General features: G+C 38.6%; 1 protein-coding gene across 3 annotated transcripts in view; it reads right to left on the reverse strand.

The window, feature by feature from the left end:
• Positions 1 to 1,048: 1,048 nt before the first annotated feature.
• Lim1 (LIM homeobox 1) overlaps positions 1,049 to 20,337 on the reverse strand; it is a 50,610-nt gene continuing 31,321 nt past the window's right edge. Inside the window, exons 3-8 of one of the 3 annotated variants that reach the window (XM_078192139.1) lie at positions 17,660 to 17,892; positions 11,224 to 11,424; positions 8,227 to 8,468; positions 6,848 to 7,133; positions 4,743 to 4,931; positions 1,049 to 2,187 (exon numbers count right to left, since the gene is read on the reverse strand). In XM_078192139.1, the coding sequence (XP_078048265.1) occupies positions 2,072 to 2,187; positions 4,743 to 4,931; positions 6,848 to 7,133; positions 8,227 to 8,468; positions 11,224 to 11,424; positions 17,660 to 17,892 (1,267 nt within the window). In that variant the 3' untranslated portion in view covers positions 1,049 to 2,071. Of the gene's footprint in view, positions 2,188 to 4,742; positions 4,932 to 6,847; positions 7,134 to 8,226; positions 8,469 to 11,223; positions 11,446 to 17,659; positions 17,893 to 20,337 lie in introns of all 3 variants that reach the window. The other 2 variants (XM_078192138.1, XM_078192137.1) reach the window with 2 other exon arrangements.

Consider the following 20,337-nt stretch of genomic DNA (forward strand, 5'->3'; position numbering starts at 1 on the left):
CCACCCCCAAGGCGCAGATGCGTTTTGCGGACGACGATTTAAGGGGTCGAAAGGATTTCACTGTCGCCGTCGATAGTCTCAGGTGTTTGGTCCGCCGGGATTCGCGAAAGAAACTGTGATTTCGATGGCAATGATACGTGCTCGGATTTCGGGCTGTTAACCGGGGGACGGGTCGAGAAAAATGGCTTCGCAGCTTTCTTATCGTTCCACCTCGAGACGGAGTGCCTGATATTCAGGTACGAAGATATTTAGTCATCGTGGTCCTACGAGGAAGTTCTATATTTTATCAAGATAACATATTCTCTTGCTGCTGGCAGAAAAGTTTGCGCACGGTATTATGCTGCAATGGTATCTATTGGGTTGTAACGTAAGAAGAATATATTTTATAGCCCAATACATCGAATGATAGGTTCGGTACATTGCTCCAAATACCATTGCGCGAGCTACGTTTTTCAAGCAGAGAAACGAGATTAATTTATGTTACAGTACATCATAAATTGGAATATTTATGTCTTGATCTATACGCGGATACGTTAAATCGACCTTATGGTCTTTCGTAAAGTGACTTCGTAAATGATGAATAAGTGAGACGAACTTTTGAATTCTGCAAGAACCTCATGAAATGTTTCACAAAAGTTTTACCAAAGTAGTATTTGTACCGAAAAGGAAATTTACTGAACTATAAAAACAGTGTTTATAACAAAGTTACAATCGTTTCGTAAGTTTTGCGAAAAACTCCTGACTTTGTGAAAGTCAGTGATCTTTACGACAGAAACACAGACGCCACACAATGGAATTTTTTGCACACGCATTATATCCGCGATTCAATGAAGATTTATATTCAATAATTATATATAATAGCGTAAGCAATTTTGAAAATGTACTTACTACTTCGATGACTGTTCCACACCTGCGCGTAATGGCTTCTTCATCTCGAAACTTAGAGTATAGAGTGAACACAATATTAACAGTAGGTATTTGGCAGACGAATTAGACAGGAAAGAGATGTACACAACAGACACGTATACGGAAATACGAGGTGGTTTATTATAATAATATTTATAATCATTATGCTTCGCGGCGGCATGTATCCCTCGCGTGTTTCCTTGCATTGCAATTACAATTACAGACGGTTAATTCGGTGATAGAGTCCAGCTACTAAAACAAGTTCGCTCGCGCGCTTTTCCCATCGTTTTCGTTTCGTTTGTATATATACCCGCGAAAAGACAATTTATTTACATCGATCGCCGCCTTAACAGTTACGGGTTACACATTCCTATTTATATTTATAGTTTTAATGATAATTAATACAGCGGTTTTAACTGTTACAGCGCGTGTATGTGTCCGTGCTTGGTACACGCAGGTGTACATACATCGTGTAATCACGTGTCACTGTATATACGTGTAACTGTGCCGCGTACGCTCCTGTCGATGGGAACGTATGCGTACGTGTATGTGTCCCTCTGTGTATGCGTGTGTCGCGTACGATTTTTCGAATGTATAACAGCAGATATCTACAGGGCGTTCCTTAAAGTAACGTCGAAAAGTAATCAACAGGGAGGGTATAATATTACACGATAGGACATTCGAAAATTTTATACACAATAATATTATTAATAATATTTAATAATTTCTTCTCTCAATAATAATATTAATAATAATAAAATAGCAGTGTCGAGCGTTCCCCAACGACTATAATAATAATAATAATAATATTAATAATAATAATAATAAAAATACTAATCAAGATAATAATGTCAATAATGATAACCGTGATAGAAACAAAGATTGAATGGTCGATCGTCTTATCATATTTATATGTTACAAAAGGAAGAAACGTAACGTACAAAGTTTGCAAGCTCGAACATCCGAGTCCGAGTCGTCGAGGAACTTTTCGGCCTTCGCCGTGGACCACAAGTCTCTCGAGCTGCCTATGAAACAAAGCCGGAAGGCCTCCCATCGGTCGAATGCCAGGACCGGTCGACTTATCCACGAAACGATCGATATTTCGGCCTTGCGACGACGGAACGCAACGTAATTCGTTTTAACATAACATCAATTAAAACTCGTACTACCAGGCCAGCCCTTCGCTCTGCATCTGGTGCGGCTCCAGGAACCCACCCCCGCTGCCACCGCCACCTGGACCACCGCCATTCCCGCCGGCGCTGGGATTACCCTGTCCTCCACCTGAGAAACATCAAACCCGTCGAATCGGTGCCGTTCGCAACCTCGATCTCTCGAGAGAATCGTGGGATCCGAGCCCGCAAGATAACCAGCCGCCTTCCACAGTACTCTAGCTTTAACTACAGGATGTTGAAGCGGTCCCTCCTTCCCCCCTTTGCCCTTTCACGCCCACCCCCACCCCCCTCTCGCCCCTTGAGTTTATGCCATTATCGTTTACCGAGCGGATTAGGTAATTGTTTAACCCTTTCCTTATCGATGAGGTTACACTCATCTTTATCTTGCGATAAAGTGAGGAGTAAATTGTTATCCTGATTGCAACCTTCGCGCAGACTACAACCGGTTGCTAACGTAAAATTACGTAAGTTTATAATGTAGTGAAAAGGTAAGAGGATAGTTTGAAACTATGAAAGAACATTAATGGAAGATTCTTGACTGCTTAGCTTGTTTCATTGTCGTTTTATTAAGTTAGAGATTTTACCAAATTGTGGCTCCTTCTGATCTTGTATCGTTATTTAACCTCGGGAGGGTTGTCAAATTTTCTCATACATGTAAGTGTATAGTATGGGTGAGAGTGTATAGTATGTAAGAAGGAGTGTGCGGTTGTATGAATGTATAGTAATAAGATGAACATGAATGGATGGTTGTGTCCGTGAAACAAATGAATGATTCGGATCATCGATCGGGCGAGTGAGAACGGATCGTGGCGACACTTCTTCGGTGACTGCACGTGGGGACAGACGTTTTGTGTATATCGTTATGTAATAAAAGTTAACATTATTCATTTAACCAAGTTCCTTACATATATATGTAACTTTATTGTCGCATTATCAGCCAATATATTGACTTTCTTGCTCTCTGAATGTTAATACACGCATGAGTAAATAACACAATGGAATATCAAATGCATCTAGAACCTCTCCAATCAGAACAATAGGCTAGTATCCCTTTGACATCAGAGCATAATAAAATATCGATATAATCGCCGCGAGTTCTTCATGACTCACTAATACTAAATAATGCAACTTGGGACCTCTTCAACATCTTGTACATCACATTATGCATCATTGCTTATAAGTCCGCGATAAAAAAAAACTAGTATTTCGACATTGGAATAGAAAAGTAGAACTTTTTAGATTTTTTAAAAACAATGTTGAATAACAATTTTGTATGCTGATAAGATTATTCTATAATATAATTCCCCAAGAATATATTCATTGAACTTAGTCTCATTTATTTCACTGCCACTGAATAGTTTTAAACATTTTGGTGTTATTTTAAAAATAATACATTAACAACTCAGTAACGCGGCAAAACAAAAACATCTAATTTAGGAGTTACTGATATCACGTGTCTGCAGAAGGACTAATTTACTACACGACGTGTACAAAATTCGTTTAAACAATTACAATCAGTGATCTTCTTTACATAAGCCATTAATGAAAATTTAAAAAGACTCTGATTCCTTTCCTGTGTAAAACTAACTTCTCAGAAGTAAGTCAAGTCATTTGGTCCAATTTTAAAAACGTTATCAAGTTTTAATACGTTTAGTGTATAATGCTAATTTCGAAAATTCCCATAATATCAGAGCCATTCATTTAATGAAACCAAAAATAACAATTTAAAATTTATCGTGGGAAATAGTAGTATTTGTATTCTTAAAATCCAAGTAACATTTAATTTGTCTAGTTTATTACAACAAAAATTAATTTTTGGCAATCAACATGTCAATATGTTGACTGCTCCGTAACCCATATTTGGCTGACGAAATTATTTGCTCAGAGCTAATCTATTATACATATATTTCCAATTTAAAATATTTCCCATTTAATTATAAGTTAATCAACACATTATTTACCAGAAACTTGTTAAAAGGTTTCATAATGATTGAGTTGTGTTTAGAAGACAAACTTGATATTTCTCTTTTAAATAGAAGGATAGATAGTTGAATCACGGATGAAATTATTATCGTTTCCGAGAAATATTTCAAGAAATTCTCAATTATTGGTTTTTGATGATGAAATTACCAGTAAATAAAATATTAACTTCATACAACTTAATATTTTTAATTGCAATGTAATAAAATATATCAACCTGATTTTCTGAAACTTTTTAGGTACTTGGCATGGCAGTGAAACTATTATATTTTTTAAAAAATATTAATTTCTTTTTTATAATGCCGCTTAGGAAAACTTGCAACGTTGTAGAATAACGTGGTTTATGTATATATAGGTACTTTTTTTTACGGTTCGTACTCATTTTATGATACATAAATATTTAATAGCCGATATCATATTATTATATAAAGCTATATAATAATGCTAGTTATGTAGGTATTTTTTCAACCGACCATACGTTAATGCAATCCCACACGGTATAATTCTCAAATTGTCGCCATTAGCATGGCAGTCGTAGCAACATAAATCTTAATGAAGAAAAAGTGGCAGCTGGTTTTTTCAAGCTCGAAAAGGTATGTGAAGAGAGAATTGCGCCACGAGTTTGCGGGACGACCTAATAGATTGGTCCGGTAATTATAGGCTTGCAAAAGTATCTGTTCGTACCTGTAGGTGCTAGGAACTCGCCGGGGCTACCGCCAGGAGGTGCAGGGGGCCCCTGTCCAGGAGGGCCCGTGAGAAATTCCGGAGGGCCGCCTCCCGCACCCGGAGGTGGATATTCCCCTGTCACCGCCACTGCGGCCGCCATACCCGCTAAACTCGCCGGGTCCAAACCTGTCAGGAACAGATTACGCACTATTCAGGGAGGATCGTATCCGGCCTGCTATCTCCGAACCCGGCTGTCATAATTATCGCGACCTACCTACCCGCTACGATGTTTACTATATGTACTAACGGTGGGATCTCGACGAGAGACAGTTCCGATCGCAGGATCGCGAATTGATGTAAACCGGCCAGTACAAACCGACTAACTTGAAACAACCTATGCGATCCGCGTGCACCATTCTCCAGCTACGATTGTCTGAGAGCGATGAAACGATACGCGGTTCGATCGATTACTGAGAGCTTGTACCACTCGCGTTTGCCGTCCCTCTCGTAGCGGATAAGTGATGATTATTAGACTGCGAGTCTTTATGCGAGAAAGGACTGCATTGGTCTCAACCTTCTGCAAGCGTTGACTCGTTAATGCCATCGCACTGCGACAAAGGTGGCGAACGACAACAAAGTGAGGTTTGTAAGAGAAATGAAAAGTGTCCTCGGACATGATCAGACGTAACCAAATTTATAAATGAGAAAAATATTTCTCATGATACAGATTCGAGTATATTACCAATGATAAGATCTATCTTCAGGGTACAAAGTAGGGTAGCATAGATTAAGTAAAACAGTTATCTAAAAAATGTGGATGTTTTAGGGAAGCAAGTTTTGCAAGTGATCAGACGTTAATCAGATTTATAAACGGAAAAGATATTGCTTATACGCGAGTGCGATTCAAGTAAATTCCATTATGAGATTTCATAAGATATTAAATATATTTACAATAAGTCTAATATGTGGCCTCAAAGAAGTGAGTTTGAAAACAAATAAAATAACTTTGATGCATAAGATTTCGAGCAGATCTAGGCGAAAGAATCTCTATAATATAATCGACATTTGCTCTAGAAAATCTTAATCATTATTATTTAAATTTTGCAACATTAAAGCTAGTATTATCAGAAAAATGCTACCTTCCCCGGGCTCTTGATAAGCGGCGAAGAAAAAATAAATTTGCATAAACATCCTTAGCCTAATGTTTCGACGTCGGATTCTATGCGTTCAAAATGGATGTGCATTCATGTTCGTGGCTCGTAAGGGAGGCGGTTAGGTTCGTGAACGCGGCCTTTGGTTCAGTCCGAACCTGATAGAAATCTTAACACCTTGATTCACAGTAACGTGAAAAATGTTAAGCATGTGTGTGCAAAGTCTCGTCTACAGTGTCAAGCGACGACACGTCAGGTCGCGTGATATCTAGTCCGCAATCACGAAAGGATTTAAGAACGCCGGTATATTGTGAACGTAAGATACAAAACCGGATTCTAAATTTTACAAAATTTACAAACCAGAATTAAGACGATAAAAGGAAGGAACGTTCCTGTTGAAAGAAATACTTTCGCCTCGGTTGATCTATATTCGCATAAACATCCGCAGTCTAGTAAAATCTTGGTGCTTATTTCAATGCTTCGTGGAGGCTCGTTATAAAAAGAATATATATTTTTTAAGTTTGACATCAATCTTTTTCAATGCATTTTCTTTACGTATTTTATTTTACTATTGCAAGGCTTTGTGCGTAAGAAAGACAGTATTTTTATTTTTAGACTGCGGATTTTTGGCCAACTAAAGATGATTCTTCATCGACAACTGTGACAGTTACATACGAATTCGTTTCTGTTTTCATTTTAATTGTTAAGAAATATAATAATTCTGCTCTTTCGTGTTTCGTGTACTATCTTTTCTGAAGAAATGCATTTAATCCACAGTCTAATTATCGTTCCTGTTACTACGCAACAAATAATTCTTGCGGGAATAGTTAGAAGGCAGAGCTACATGGATTCAATACGGTGATTCAGATTCCAGAATACGGTTTCTCCGCGATGGGAATGAATGAAAGAACAGCGGCGAGACACCACGAAACAGATGGTAAAAGTTCGTTTAAATGGAATTCCGGGACTCACCTGGATTGCCCGGTCCGCTGAAGGGCGGTCCGTGAGGATGAGGGGGCGGATGGGCACCGAAAAATTCATGGTGAAACGCCACGGGCCCGCCGTAACCGAATTCGAACTTCTCTGCGCCGAAATATGGAAAACCAGGTGGCGGTCCGTCTTCGCCGCCCAGAGCACCGGGATTCAGATTCAGAGGGAAGCCCCTCATCTTTCTGGAACCGCCGAAGAACGGGCTTCTGCCCATCGACGTCAGTTGTTTTAACCTACGCTCCTTGCTTCTTTTATTTTGAAACCAGACCTGCGCAAAAGGGACACCAATAAGACACGGCCGCTTATATGTATACCACTTATATGTATTGGGTCGTTCGGAAAGTCATTTCGCCTTTTTTTTTGGTGGAAATGAAACGTAATAAATCACTAAAGAAACCCTGTTGCAAAAAATCAAACAAAATTTTTAACAAACAAGGCTTACTATAACAGTTGTCCAAGTATATAATGATTACGCAGCTTAAGTGTGAAGTTGGCTGTGAAAAAATTAGGTCCTTTGTTGAGAAAAACGAAATTACTTCCCGAACAACCCAATACTTATGTGTATACTTTTGGGTTTCCGATGAACCCAAAATAGCACGAATTATCAAATAGCGTTGCGGATGCGTTCACAATGTTGAAATTGAAGAAAGTGATATTCTAAATGAATTTTACACGATTATTATAGAGCTCGAATTTACAGTCCCGTCTTCTGTAACTCAATCTTATTCGAGTAGGAAATAATTAGAATTAAAAGATTTGTAAAACTGCGATGAGCAGACTTTTCAATTAGGACGAGATAATGGAATAATGGAAAGTCATGCTAAATTCGAAATAACTGTAAAAGTTACACAATATTGGAGGGTTGAGCCAGCTACATAAAAGATTTCCAGAAGTTACGCGACACTCTGCACACCTCACGCAATTTGTATACAGTTCCAAATCATCCTGATTATAACTGAGAAAAAGATATTGAAGCATGAAAGTGTAAGAAACAGAGAAAATGCACGCGTATTGTAGACTTCGGATTGATGAATGTATGAAAAGCGCGAACAGATGTGATTTGAAGCAGCGAAAAGATTCAACGAATTGAAGAGTGTAGAGATAAATTATTTTGATCGATTCTTTACAACAGAGACAGAACATTTCGATTTTGTATAAAGATTCATAATCTAGTAATTGGTGGCAAATATTCTTATGCTTGCAGAAAGAATTACAAGAAATTGTTCTGGAATGCTTTATTCTTAATTATGAAAGAAAAAATCTAATCTAACCGATGGGTGGACCAAGTTTCTCAACAACGAAATAACTTTCTAATAAGCGAGTCGATGATGTCTAAAGAGGAAGAAGGAAACATTATGAACCTGTATCACTCTCATGGGCAACCCAGTCTCTTTCGCTAACTGTTCCCTGATGTGCCTGGTGGGTTTCGGAGTCGACGAAAAGGCCGATTTCAGAATCTCCAACTGTTTCGCCTTTATGGTCGTTCTCGGGCCTCGCCTCTTCGACCCAGCGCCGCCGTCGCCGCTACCACCGCCAGCACCGCCATCAGGACTTTTGTTCTCCGTTTGACTATCCCTCGTCTCGGGATCTCCATCCAAGGAACCTTGGAGCAACGCAGACGAACCCGTTTAATTATCAAGTCACGGAAACTAGAAAACGTTCACCTTACTCAAATTATATTACATTTATTCGACTGAATAAAAACGTAATGGTGAAGATGTTTTTTTTCATTCTTTCGAATCGGTTGTAACAAATAAACAATTGTCACGACTGTTCAATCATCTATGCGTGTTGAATGGATAAACAATCACATCAAATATTGGATATCAAAAAGAAATAAATGATGCCGGATATGTTATTCTGATATTAGATGCAACATTTTTATAGAATGTATAAAAAATAGCATTGCTTTTCGTTTCGATTAAAGTACTCTGATTAAGGTATTTGAAAAAGCAACATTTCCATATATGAAACACTATAAAGAACAGTAAGTATAATTTTGTAACCATTTCATCAGCTCACGAATGTTTCGATCTTCACCCACTCTTTGACTATTTGAAACGTGCCCATTATTGATCTTAGTATACTAACACGAGCGCATGATTATAGAAAAGGTAGAAAATCGTGATTGTTAGTGATGACACGTTTATAAAAATATCTTTCGAAAAAATATAGAACGTCTACACTCAAATCAGTTTTAAATCGAAATCTCGCGAAGTGTATCGCTTGTACCAAATTCACTGGCACGTACGCAAACGTTGAAAGTCTACAGTGAAGTATAGTATTAATATCGAGCCCAGTTAAATACGCATCTCTTTAAGGACAGACCTGTCTCGTATACTGAGATATCAAAGAATAAGGCCCAAAGTGATCGCAGAATTTAGCAGCATTAAAACAGACACCAAGCAAGGTGAACAACAAAGGGTTGAACTCTCCACTCCGACTTCCTAAGTGGATTCGCAGCAACGCGAGTTATCGGCTGAGCAAACAATAACATTTTTTCTGCGAGCAGATTCTTAGCATCGGGTACACGATATACATATCTCGGGATCTTAATCAGCCGGATCGAGGTAACAACAATCGGAGCCAATCCCCCGGAAGCGATGCGAGACCCCATCGGATTATCGTGGCTGTTCTCCAGTTGAAAGCTATACTCGAAGCCGGTGGCTGTGTGCGTGCGCGCGCGCGCGCGTGTGTGTGTGTGTCCTGTCTGCAGGATGTATGGATGCGTAAGCGGCGACGTGTACGGGAGAAATAGGGGTCCAACTCTTCACGATAATCTATATATGCCCGGGGAAGTATAAGGTCTTAACCACGGGACAAAGAAAATGTTTGGACAGTGTCACACCGCGCCACGGGGGCCACCCTTCGCGAAGACACCCCTCCCTTCTCCCCCCGGCCACCAATCGCAGAGGAGACGCTCGTACCGGGTGCAGAGCGCGCGTCAAGCACCGGTGAAAGTGGGGGGATCATTGTTGCCCTCGGACCCGATAAAAGAGCAGAAGCGAATAATAGACCGGGAAGACCTGACGCGGTTAGTAATTCGTGCTGACGCTCCAGGTCAAGCCACTGAATTTCCTCCCTCGCTCGAGAAGGGGCTCCAGACCAAGTTTCGATTAAGTCGTTAGTCGGTCCCAGTCAATCGGCCTTCGGAAATCGAATTTGTCGCAAAGCGAACGACTCTTTAGCCTCGCAACCCTTCTTCTCTTGCAAGGTTGGACCAAGATGATTGCAAACTACTAGTTCACGAAACGTATGCTGTATCGTGTCGCAGGTGCCTCGAGCAGCCTATCGTAGTAGTCGAAAAAATGTCAATGAGTGCGCCGCTTGATATTGCGGGTTAAACTGAAATTTAAAGAATTACTCCATTCACGGGAGTCTTTTTAAAACTTACGCTGTTAAGAAGTTGCGAAACTTTGGGTCAAAGAGGAAGGGTACAAACTTTCAAGTGGATGAAGACCTCCAAAGTCAATTAAACACTTTCGTCTTAACTCATTCGGTGAAATTGAGGAAATGAGATCGAGTGGCCAGAGCTTCCCGTGATACTCACATAACAGTCTGTTAAAATGGCAACGCATGGTGTGCACGTTACTCTGAATTTAAATAGAGGACACCGCAGTGATGTGTTAACAGATAAGTAAAATTTGGGACTTTTTAATGGCTAATTGCTAAATACAAAATTGAGTCTAACAAAGAGAATATAAACGTAAGTTTCAATTTCGTTTTCCAATGTTTTCAGGGTCAAAATCGTACAAAATGGCGAATGTATTCGTTGTTTCCGAAATCCTTTCTCGTAGTACATTGATTGCTGGTCGCCACAGTTGACGAGTACCAGGATGTCTGAATTAAACAAGTTTTGTTGACTTACAAAACAAAAACTATTACTTCAAATGTAACGTATGCAAATGTTCGAACGTTTTAATGATCTTACAAATGACCACTGTTTGAAGAAAAAACAATTGTTTTTATCCTGAAAAATGACCTCATAATATTTATAAGAAATTAAATAATTGATATATACAGTATAATTTTGTGACGACCAGGTTGAAAAACTTAGTTTCGTAAAAGACATAGAAATATAAAGATAACTTTCCTCTGTGATAATGTAGGATATTTTTAACTTTACCTTCAAACGTCAAATATTTTAATTTCAAGATACTGCCTTGACATAACATCCTGCGCGTTTGAACTTTAATAAAATAAAAAGGAAAACAATGTTTTGGAACCGTCAGGGTGGTGTCCTCCTTTAAGCTGTAGATCAAATCTGAATTTCGAAAGATGCGTGGAAAATTCTAAAGGTCACAGAGAACTCTCGCCACCCCTCAGAAATTGGTGAAAAGATCAAACTTCGGGCTTACCTTGATCCTCCGAGTCTTCCTGCTTGCAAGGATCGGTTCCAAGAGGTAGATCACCAGTATGGCCAACCGTCTGGTCACCAGGACCACCCGGGCCTAGATTATGTGACCCCAGGTGGGGGCCACCGACACCACTGTGATGATGGTGAGCACTACCGTCCTCGTCCTCGTCCTCCGATCCCGAACCCATCAACGAGTCGCCTCCTGCCGAAAGGTTGGACGATTCTGCTCGTAAACGATTCGAACCGTATGTTTATAATCACTTCAATCATCGAATCATTGAGTTCGAAAAGAGCGCCAGTCACTTTTCTGTTCAATGATCGGTATTCGTTGCGAGTTGGACGCAATTCGAGCACTTTCGCGGTCAAAGTGTACGAATAACGCTCAAATAGAGGAAAGCCACAAGGTTCCAGCGGATTGAGAATTCAGTTTCTCTCGAAATCAGTGATTCGATTACCACTTGAACCAAACTTCTCCACATCTCATTAAATGTGTCTTATTTTATTATCATTCAATGTCTTACTTTACTATAATTCTCTTATTAAATCTAGCATTATTCAGCCAGGTATGAAGAAATATTTTGTCATGCCAGGAAAACAACACCAACTAACACGACGACTTTTTTCGTAACGGAAATTTTTGAAAGTAATATACGTAGCTCATTATTCTTGGCGATGTTCTTGCCCATTAAAACTTAACGGAATCATATGGAAACACTTCGAATTTGCACTGTAGTTTCAAACACATCCATAATGTTTTTTTATATTCAGTGTATTAAGGGTGTCATGATCAACTAAAGAAATTAAATGAATATACATGTATATTTAACAACGATTCAACTGAGATGATTTATTTATTTTCTAAATGCATTGTAAAATGTTTTGTCAAAATAAGTAATAATGAAGTGAAAAAAGTTTTTTATTATATTAAGCTTGATAATATAACTTGTCACGGAGAAAATAATCTTCATTCTGAAGCGAGTAAAAGGAGAAATAAATTCCTAGTTAACGAGTTCAGGATAAGAACACTTTACGACTATGATTCGGTCGTTAATGCAAATACAGATTTTTGTCAATCATTTTATTTGCGTTGAGACTGGCACGAGGGCAGAGTAACGTATCAACAAACTTTCTACGATATCAAACTTCGAACGGACGTGTACATTACAAATGCATAAAATTGGTAGCCCGATAACGGTGAAAGTTCATTTCCATTTGTTACATCGGACAGATAACGCCGGCAAAAATTAACCATTAGCGGAATATTATTTGCAAAGTGTCTTCACAAAATTCGATCCCGTCTCAAAATGACGTCGATCAACGTCAAGTTTAGACGTACAAAAGCCTCGAAACGCGACAACAAGCGGGAGGGGCGGTACATAATTTATTAATGACACGAGTAAATTTGTCGATGCCCTGTACGAAATTACCAATTAAACGCGATTACAATTATTCGCTTTTGAATAATGCGACTGCTGCGGCTGATGCCGCGCGGGATCGGTAGTTTTTCAAAGGGCAACAATCCGCTGGAGCCAATTCACCCTGTCACCCCACCAGCGTTATAATTTCGCGTGTTCAGCGACAAAAGACGGTCAGGTAAAAGTTATCGGATAAACGTTCCTGATTGATCGACCGGACGTCGCGTAATTGCTGCGCTTTTCACGCGCGCGCCGCACAGACGATCACCACGAATTCGACAACTGACAAATGGCCAGCCGATGATAGAGATTAATGTCGGAAACGCGCAGCACATCCAGACGTCACGATGTTTGATCATCGAAAACCAGCAATTCGTCGTCCCGATTGCGAACACTTTTCACGGGGAATGGAGACTCGAGGATACTATCCAGAAACGCGAGTTCCCTAACTGCCCGAGCCTTTCGAGTGGAAGTTGTATCTTCGTCGAATATCGACGTTTCAGCAGTACTACGGTCAACTTTGATTCGTCTTGATAAAAGCAACATTGCGTCGATATTCATAGATTGTGGACCTTTGTACGAATTCGCTTATTTCTTATGATTATGATTGCGATTCGGTCACGATTCCTTGTTTTACAATTGACGAAATTATAAGTGCGACTTTATCAGCAATTATAGAATATAAATATACACACGTTACAATCAAACTTGCGTTTGGTGTTGATTTCTTGTGTCAAGGTTCAGATAATGAAGAGAAGGATTTTATACACGATTTTATAGTTATCTGCATCACATTTTATAAAATTTGCTAAAAATAGAGCTATATGTATACAAAACTGTATTATATGGTATTGTCGAAATTCTTGGAAACGATAACGGTAATAATGTTATTTCTCCGTACACTTCGATGTATCGGCAACATTTAACGTTTGCATTCCCGTAATACCTAATCGTAGCATATTTACCAAATATTTATTAATATAAATACCTAACAACAGGTATGTTATTAACACACAGCATTACATGGAATTAATCAGTCAGGTAATATAATCTTTTTTAAAAGTATGTAAGGTATTGTAATTACACTGTACATATATGTATGTACACATGATTTTCATCGTATTTTGTTCAAACATAACACTCCCCTAACATATATAATTTAATCAAGAATATCAAAATGTGTGTTCAATGTATTCTTAATCAGTTAGCTGTTTCTGACGAATATACTTATCATGTAGAAACGGCAATATTTTCTGTTAAAACGAGTATACTCGTTAAAAATAGCTAACTGGTTAAGCCTCGAAGTGACCTTGTTATGTCGTCAACTAATAACTAATAAATTAGTCTAAGAAACTAATGCAAATTGGAACTAATTATACGAGGTCCTCATGAAAACATTTGTTACATCAGTCTTGTACTTTTACAACCTTTTAACACCTTACAGACCGTTGCAAAGCCAATTCCCTCATTAGATGTTAACAAAAGTTTCTTTCCGAGCTAGTTCGAAAGATCATGTCATCGTTTACGTCCTATGTGATAATCAAATAGTCAACAGCACGAAGGACGAAATCTTTCCTAGGAAATTGATATTCCTCAAATCGCGACGATCCTCCGCTTCGACGAGAGCAATTCTGCTCGATAATCGGCGCAGGTTCGGCGATCGAGACGCGACGGAACGATTATGATGCGTCGGTCTGACGCGCGCGTAGACGCGCGTCCCGAAGACGGAACGATCCCGTGCTCCCTGCCGCGAGAAAACGAAAAAGATACGGGTTGTCGGACGTTTTGCGGTTTCGACGTCGGCATCGAAGCGACAAAAGGTTCGCCCCTGCCTATCGACCTTTCGGTTTTCGTTTCACGGCTTACACACGAGCGAGGCCCTCGTGAAACCGAGCTGTTCTCCTCCTTCCTTTCTCTCACTCTCTCCCCCTCTTACACTCTCTCGTTTTCTCTCTTTCGTCCTTTCTTTCTATCTCCCTTTCTCTCTGTTTCTTTCTCTCTCTCTCTTTCTCTTCGTTTCTCGTTAGGCTGGTGGCTGACGGCGCGGGTACACGCATGGTGTTTTCACAGCTTGCCGTTCGTCGACCGGGCTAAACCCCCGTGAAAAACCTACCCCTGGCCCCTCTTTTTTAGAACGAGCCTGACTCCATGAAATCTCGGGCGTCAGACGCGTTCAACTGTGATCCCCCTGACCGAACCGAGCCCCCTCCCGGTACCCTCCGAAATAAGAAGAACAAAAATTTTACGCCCTCGAGTTTATTTTTCTCCGCCTCGCCGGATTTATTTCGTTGGACAACGAGAGTCCGCTCGACCAATGAACAACGTGTATACGTGCTATTGTTTTGCATGACCGGTTCTGCCCGATCGACGTTGGAACGATTGTTCTAATGATCGAATGGTCGATTAAGCAAGAATGCTTTTATTAATTTATAGCTCGCAATATCTTCGCCAGCGATTGCTGGAATGTGGATGAATTGCTTTGATTAGATCGAAGAGCTCGTCGTACGTCGTAAAATAAACTGCTTTCATATTTAAACTTGATTTTTTGTGTACTTTCGCCATGTGCTACTTTCAATCTGTTAACTATTAATGTATTAGCCTGTTAATATTTTGTTCTGCTTAAATATCAAGACCCCTGCTGATTTCATAATGTTTTTAGATTGTTTTAATAGCCTTTGGATCAGTGTCAAACATGTCACAATACGCTTTGTTATAGACAGTATTCTGCATTACCCCTTGCATAAAATAATTCTTACATTATCATGTTTGTTTATATTTAGGAGACTGGTAAAAAGGTAACTGCTGTATAAGTTACAAGATTCTATTCCATTATACATAAACTGCACCAAGTCATGTCAAATAAAATAGAGTAGATTGGAAAAACTATCTTGAATTTAGAGTTGAAATAACTGCGCGTACAAAGAGTTAATATATGTGACTATCACAGTTTACAGTATGTATAAAACATTGTCTTAGAGTTCGATAGCTTCTGCGTATCGTTTTGCAGCATTAGTGTTGTTACAAAGTTACAAAGATGAATTGAATGCGTCTGTAACTTGATTGAAATATAAACTTGCAATATACACGAATCTACTATATCTAAAAGATCTTTTATCTTGTAAGTTTGTCTTATTGTCATGTTGGAAAGATTCATCGACACAGTTGGTATTGGCGGTGTGGGTATTCAAACACAATTGTGGCAGTTACGAACTGTTTATCAGGTCTGTTTCAAAGACCTTTAGAAACGCTGGAAGCGATTCATTGATGGAACGGCGCATAGAGCGGCTTTGGAGTAGTTTCCTAGAATTAGTGTAGGAGATAGTAAACAACGAACGCAGATATTCGTATGCTAAGAATATTGAACTTTGAACGATGTTTTTTAATAATGCTTATAACTTTTTATGAAACGATATTATTAAGTTGACTTTATTAAACGTTCTCTTCGTGTTATAATATTTTCGTACGCTGTTACGTTTTATTTCGTTGTCGACGAAACGTCTAACACAACAGACATGATCTCCTTTTACCTCAGGATTCGGATAGTTAATTCGCAGACACACGTTCTAGCAATAAGTCATAATACACAAGAATAGTAATTCATTGCAGTACTAATATACGTATAATACAATGAACACACATATATGGTTACGCCGCACAAGTTCTATAAAAGGTAAGAATGCTTTTATTCTTCGCTGTATAAACGCGGCCTAGTCCTCCTTCTACGAGCACGACGCATTATGGTGTTACGTTAATATTTCATTTACATTTTCCAAAGCGAGAAATAACGTTATTCACTTTAATCCTTATTATCACACTACCACATGCTTACGTAAGCTCTTCTGCATAGACTCGTTTACATCCGTTGAGTGTTAAGAACTTATTCGGAGGAATATTCCTGGCACCAGTGCATGAATATTAGATAATCATTTTACCCATTCATTGGAACTTTTCACATTCTTAAGATGATGCTTTATAAAACGAGCGTGGAAAACTTTTTGAAATTATTTCAACAACTGTCCTGTGCATATATATTAAAATTAATATTAAAAATATTTAGAAATTGTCCCGTTCACACGGAAAAATCATAAATTCGAAAGAAATGGTCAAAAAACAAGAAAATGTGAAACATTTATTTAGAATTCATAGATTTATTAGAATGTTATTTCTTTCTGCAAATAAGAATTTTACTAGATTACCATGAGTGACCGGTTACTGTGCCACTGACTGTTTTCGAGTATAATTAACTTTATATTTATCGAATAAAATATATTAAATATTTTTCTTAAAAAATACACAAAGTGAAAGAATAAAAAAGTTATGATATGCCTTATTCGATTAGTATAAAATTAATGCCCAAAAATAAATCAAAAGCACTATTCTATGATACTGAATCCTAAAGAATAAATCTTGTTAATTTAGTAGGAAACTAAATTCTCCTAATGCCAACGTAAGACTCTCTTATTCGAACCGAATTCGTTCGTGCACATAAATGTCGTAATTTTCATATGACAAACTATGAAGCTCTGAACGTCATATTACAGTCAACCAATCGACGAAAATGGGCCTTATCAAATGCTCTATCTTAGATCTCTGTACTGATTCTAAAGTACCCTGCTTATCATTCTCGTTATAAAATGGCAACAATTATAATATAGTTACGAATTGGAAGTGGGCAGAGAAGTTCGTCGACAAACTTCTGGTGAGTCGTTGTTCTGGTTAAAATTCCGATCGTTTTAAATCCCACGAAGAGAAAGAGAAGAAGATAGAGAGAGAGAGAGAGAGAGATGGATAGAAAGAGCAAGAGCAGAAGGGACGGACGGAATCGATACCATCCCACAAGCGGTTCCGCAAATCCGATTCAAACGAACGATAGAAACAAAGAGGGGACGATTGTACCTTTCTGTGTTGTCTTTCTCCCTCCCTCCCTCTCACTCTCTCACTCTTCCCCCCTCCCCGTCTCTGTGCGAGTGTAATCCCAACTCCAGCGGTGGATAACGAGGGACAATGACACTTGTAACTCACCATGATGACCGTGCACGTGATGCGTGTCCGGCAGCGGCTTGCCCGACAGGTAGTCCTGCTTGCAGACGAACTTGTTGTCGTCCAGGACGTAGAGCTCCTCTCCCGTGCTCATCTGCTTCCGACACACCAGGCAGGTGAAGCAATTCAGGTGGAAAACCTTGTCCCTCGCCTTCCTCACGAGGTCCTGTGGGCTTATCCCCTGGAGGCAGCCGCCGCATTTCGTCCCATATCGCCTGCAACAGGCCAAAACAACAACCGCCACCGTAAATAACCGAAAACAAGTAACGATTTTTATTGCTTTACTCGGCCGAAGTCAAAACCGTAAGCATAATAAAACTATCCACCAGTCGAACGAATTACTGAATGACCGCTCATGGGATTAACTCCTCGAAGCCTCTCAGTTGCCGAAAACATGGCCGACCGGAGCGCTGGATTCTTGACCTGTACATTGTTCAAACTGGCATCGATAGTTCGTATCTTTTGGCGCATTTTATGCATTTATACAAGGATAAGGATTATCAAATACAATTTTGTTCGATGTTATTGAATAAAAATTTATTCGAATAAAAAGTTATTTGTCATTCGAATAAGAATTTATTTGTACAGGAATTTGGTAACGGATGACTTTCACAGGTGAATTTCTACCTTAGGTGTTACAATTTGTAAATGAAGAAAACACAACATTTTTATTTTGCCTAAATGTCCGCAGTATAATGTTTGATATACGAATGTTTAAAATACGATATTTTAATTGGTATCGTGGAATCTTGACACAATTCTGTGAAGCTTCAGTTGTTCTTCCAAAATGAAACAAAAATACTTATAAAAGGAAGACACAAATTCTTTGATAACAGAAATATATTCCTATTTAATTGTGTACATGTAACAACTATTTTCTCATTACTTGCTATTTTCTTAATCCCTTGCCGTACTTTAACGAGTCAGACTCGTGATGAAGATTTCTAGTAATAAGCTATCAGGTACGAATATTCATCCGTTCCTTTAACTGGAAATAAAATTTTATTCTCTCGTTACCAATATTTAAACATTCAAGTAGATATAAGCACACGATAAATATAAAATTTCCTTTTTCATCTGAGAATTGATTGCGATCGAAGAAATTCTAATCGTGCGACTTCTAAAGAAAATGGCACGGCAAGGGGTTAAGAACTACAACACAGGGATGATCTCTATGTAAATAGCTTGCAAAACTATTTATCGAAATTTCGCATTTATACATTTTGTTTTTGAAAAGCAATGAGGGAGATGCATCGAACGTTTCTTGTAATAACATCCTGCGCAGATGTAGTTCCCATCGTTATACACAATAATGTTTCAGTAAACTATGTCACAGTCCCGTTTTTTACGAGGCAAAACCTGTTAAATCTTAAATTTTTATTCAGATCCACGACCGGCCGCAGTAATTTTTATTTCTCCGGCGCTGAAAAGCCAGATAATGAGTGAACGCGTCTCAATGGGCTTTTGGGCGGACTGTGATTAATCGTTAAACGCGGTTTCCCAACGCAAGTTCCTCTCAGATTCCTGCTTGGCCAGCAGTGCTTTCTTTTTCTTAGAAATCAGTTGCGCTCGTATCAACGCGAAAACCAGGGTTGGGAAAATGAATTTTTGAGATAGTAAATATAGCATAAATATTTTTATTACAAAATTTAGCAAATAAATATGCATTTTAATTTAACTCCGTAATATCCACATATGACTATTATTTTAAAATAAGTTTATTTGTTAAATACTGTTGTGCATAGGAAAATAAAAATATTTATAATGTATTTACTATCTCAAAGATCTTCCGGCGAATGTATTCAGAACCTAATTATTGTAGGTTTCCTGCTACTTTTGTTTGCGAATCAATGATCATTTTGTTTAACATCTGCCATTCATCGTTAATTAAAGAAAAATTCTTCTTATACAGCGATTTTTAGGGGCGAAAAAGCGAGTACGAAACCAAGAAAATAATAAAGTGTACAAGTATCATAGTCCCTTTACAGGAAATTCTGAGTATAAATTCGCTAGAGTGATTTTAACCTAAATTAATTTCTTAGTCGTTTCAATTATTGCAAGTATTACGAGCAACAATAAATTCAGACACGATGATACATGTGGAAGATAAAACAATTCACGAAATTTCAACAGTGCATTGATGCAAAAGATCGACATTTCGCAAATGCGTGATCAATTGCGACCAATAGGATGATTTGGTACTATAAATATTACCTGATATCTCTCTCTCTCTCTCTCTTAATACTTTTATGTTCAAAATTTATTATATTATAATAATTGAATGTAACAACAGTAGATTTAACTAAACGAAAAAGGAAACAAAAGCATTTCGACACTAAAAATGAAGAAACTATTGCTACTGTATCATAATATACGCCTTTACATTTCACCACTTTTGCAACACACGTTTTCCCCGGCAGTTTGAAATTACGGCGGTATTTCATGCGGTCGAAGTTGACCCGTGCAATAAATATTGAGCTCCATGGAAGCACTACTTGTTCAATCATTGTCAACGCGTTAGCTCTCAAAGGATCATCGCGTCCATAGCCCGACTCTTTTTCTACTTATTCGTTTCGACATTTTCATTTTTCCCGGACGTCGCGAACGTGTTGTGCACGCGATCGCTTTTGTAGCATCTCCTGTACACAGAACGAAAAGGA

Source organism: Augochlora pura, chromosome 10 (assembly GCF_028453695.1).
Source record: "Augochlora pura isolate Apur16 chromosome 10, APUR_v2.2.1, whole genome shotgun sequence".
Classification (NCBI taxonomy): domain Eukaryota; kingdom Metazoa; phylum Arthropoda; class Insecta; order Hymenoptera; family Halictidae; genus Augochlora; species Augochlora pura.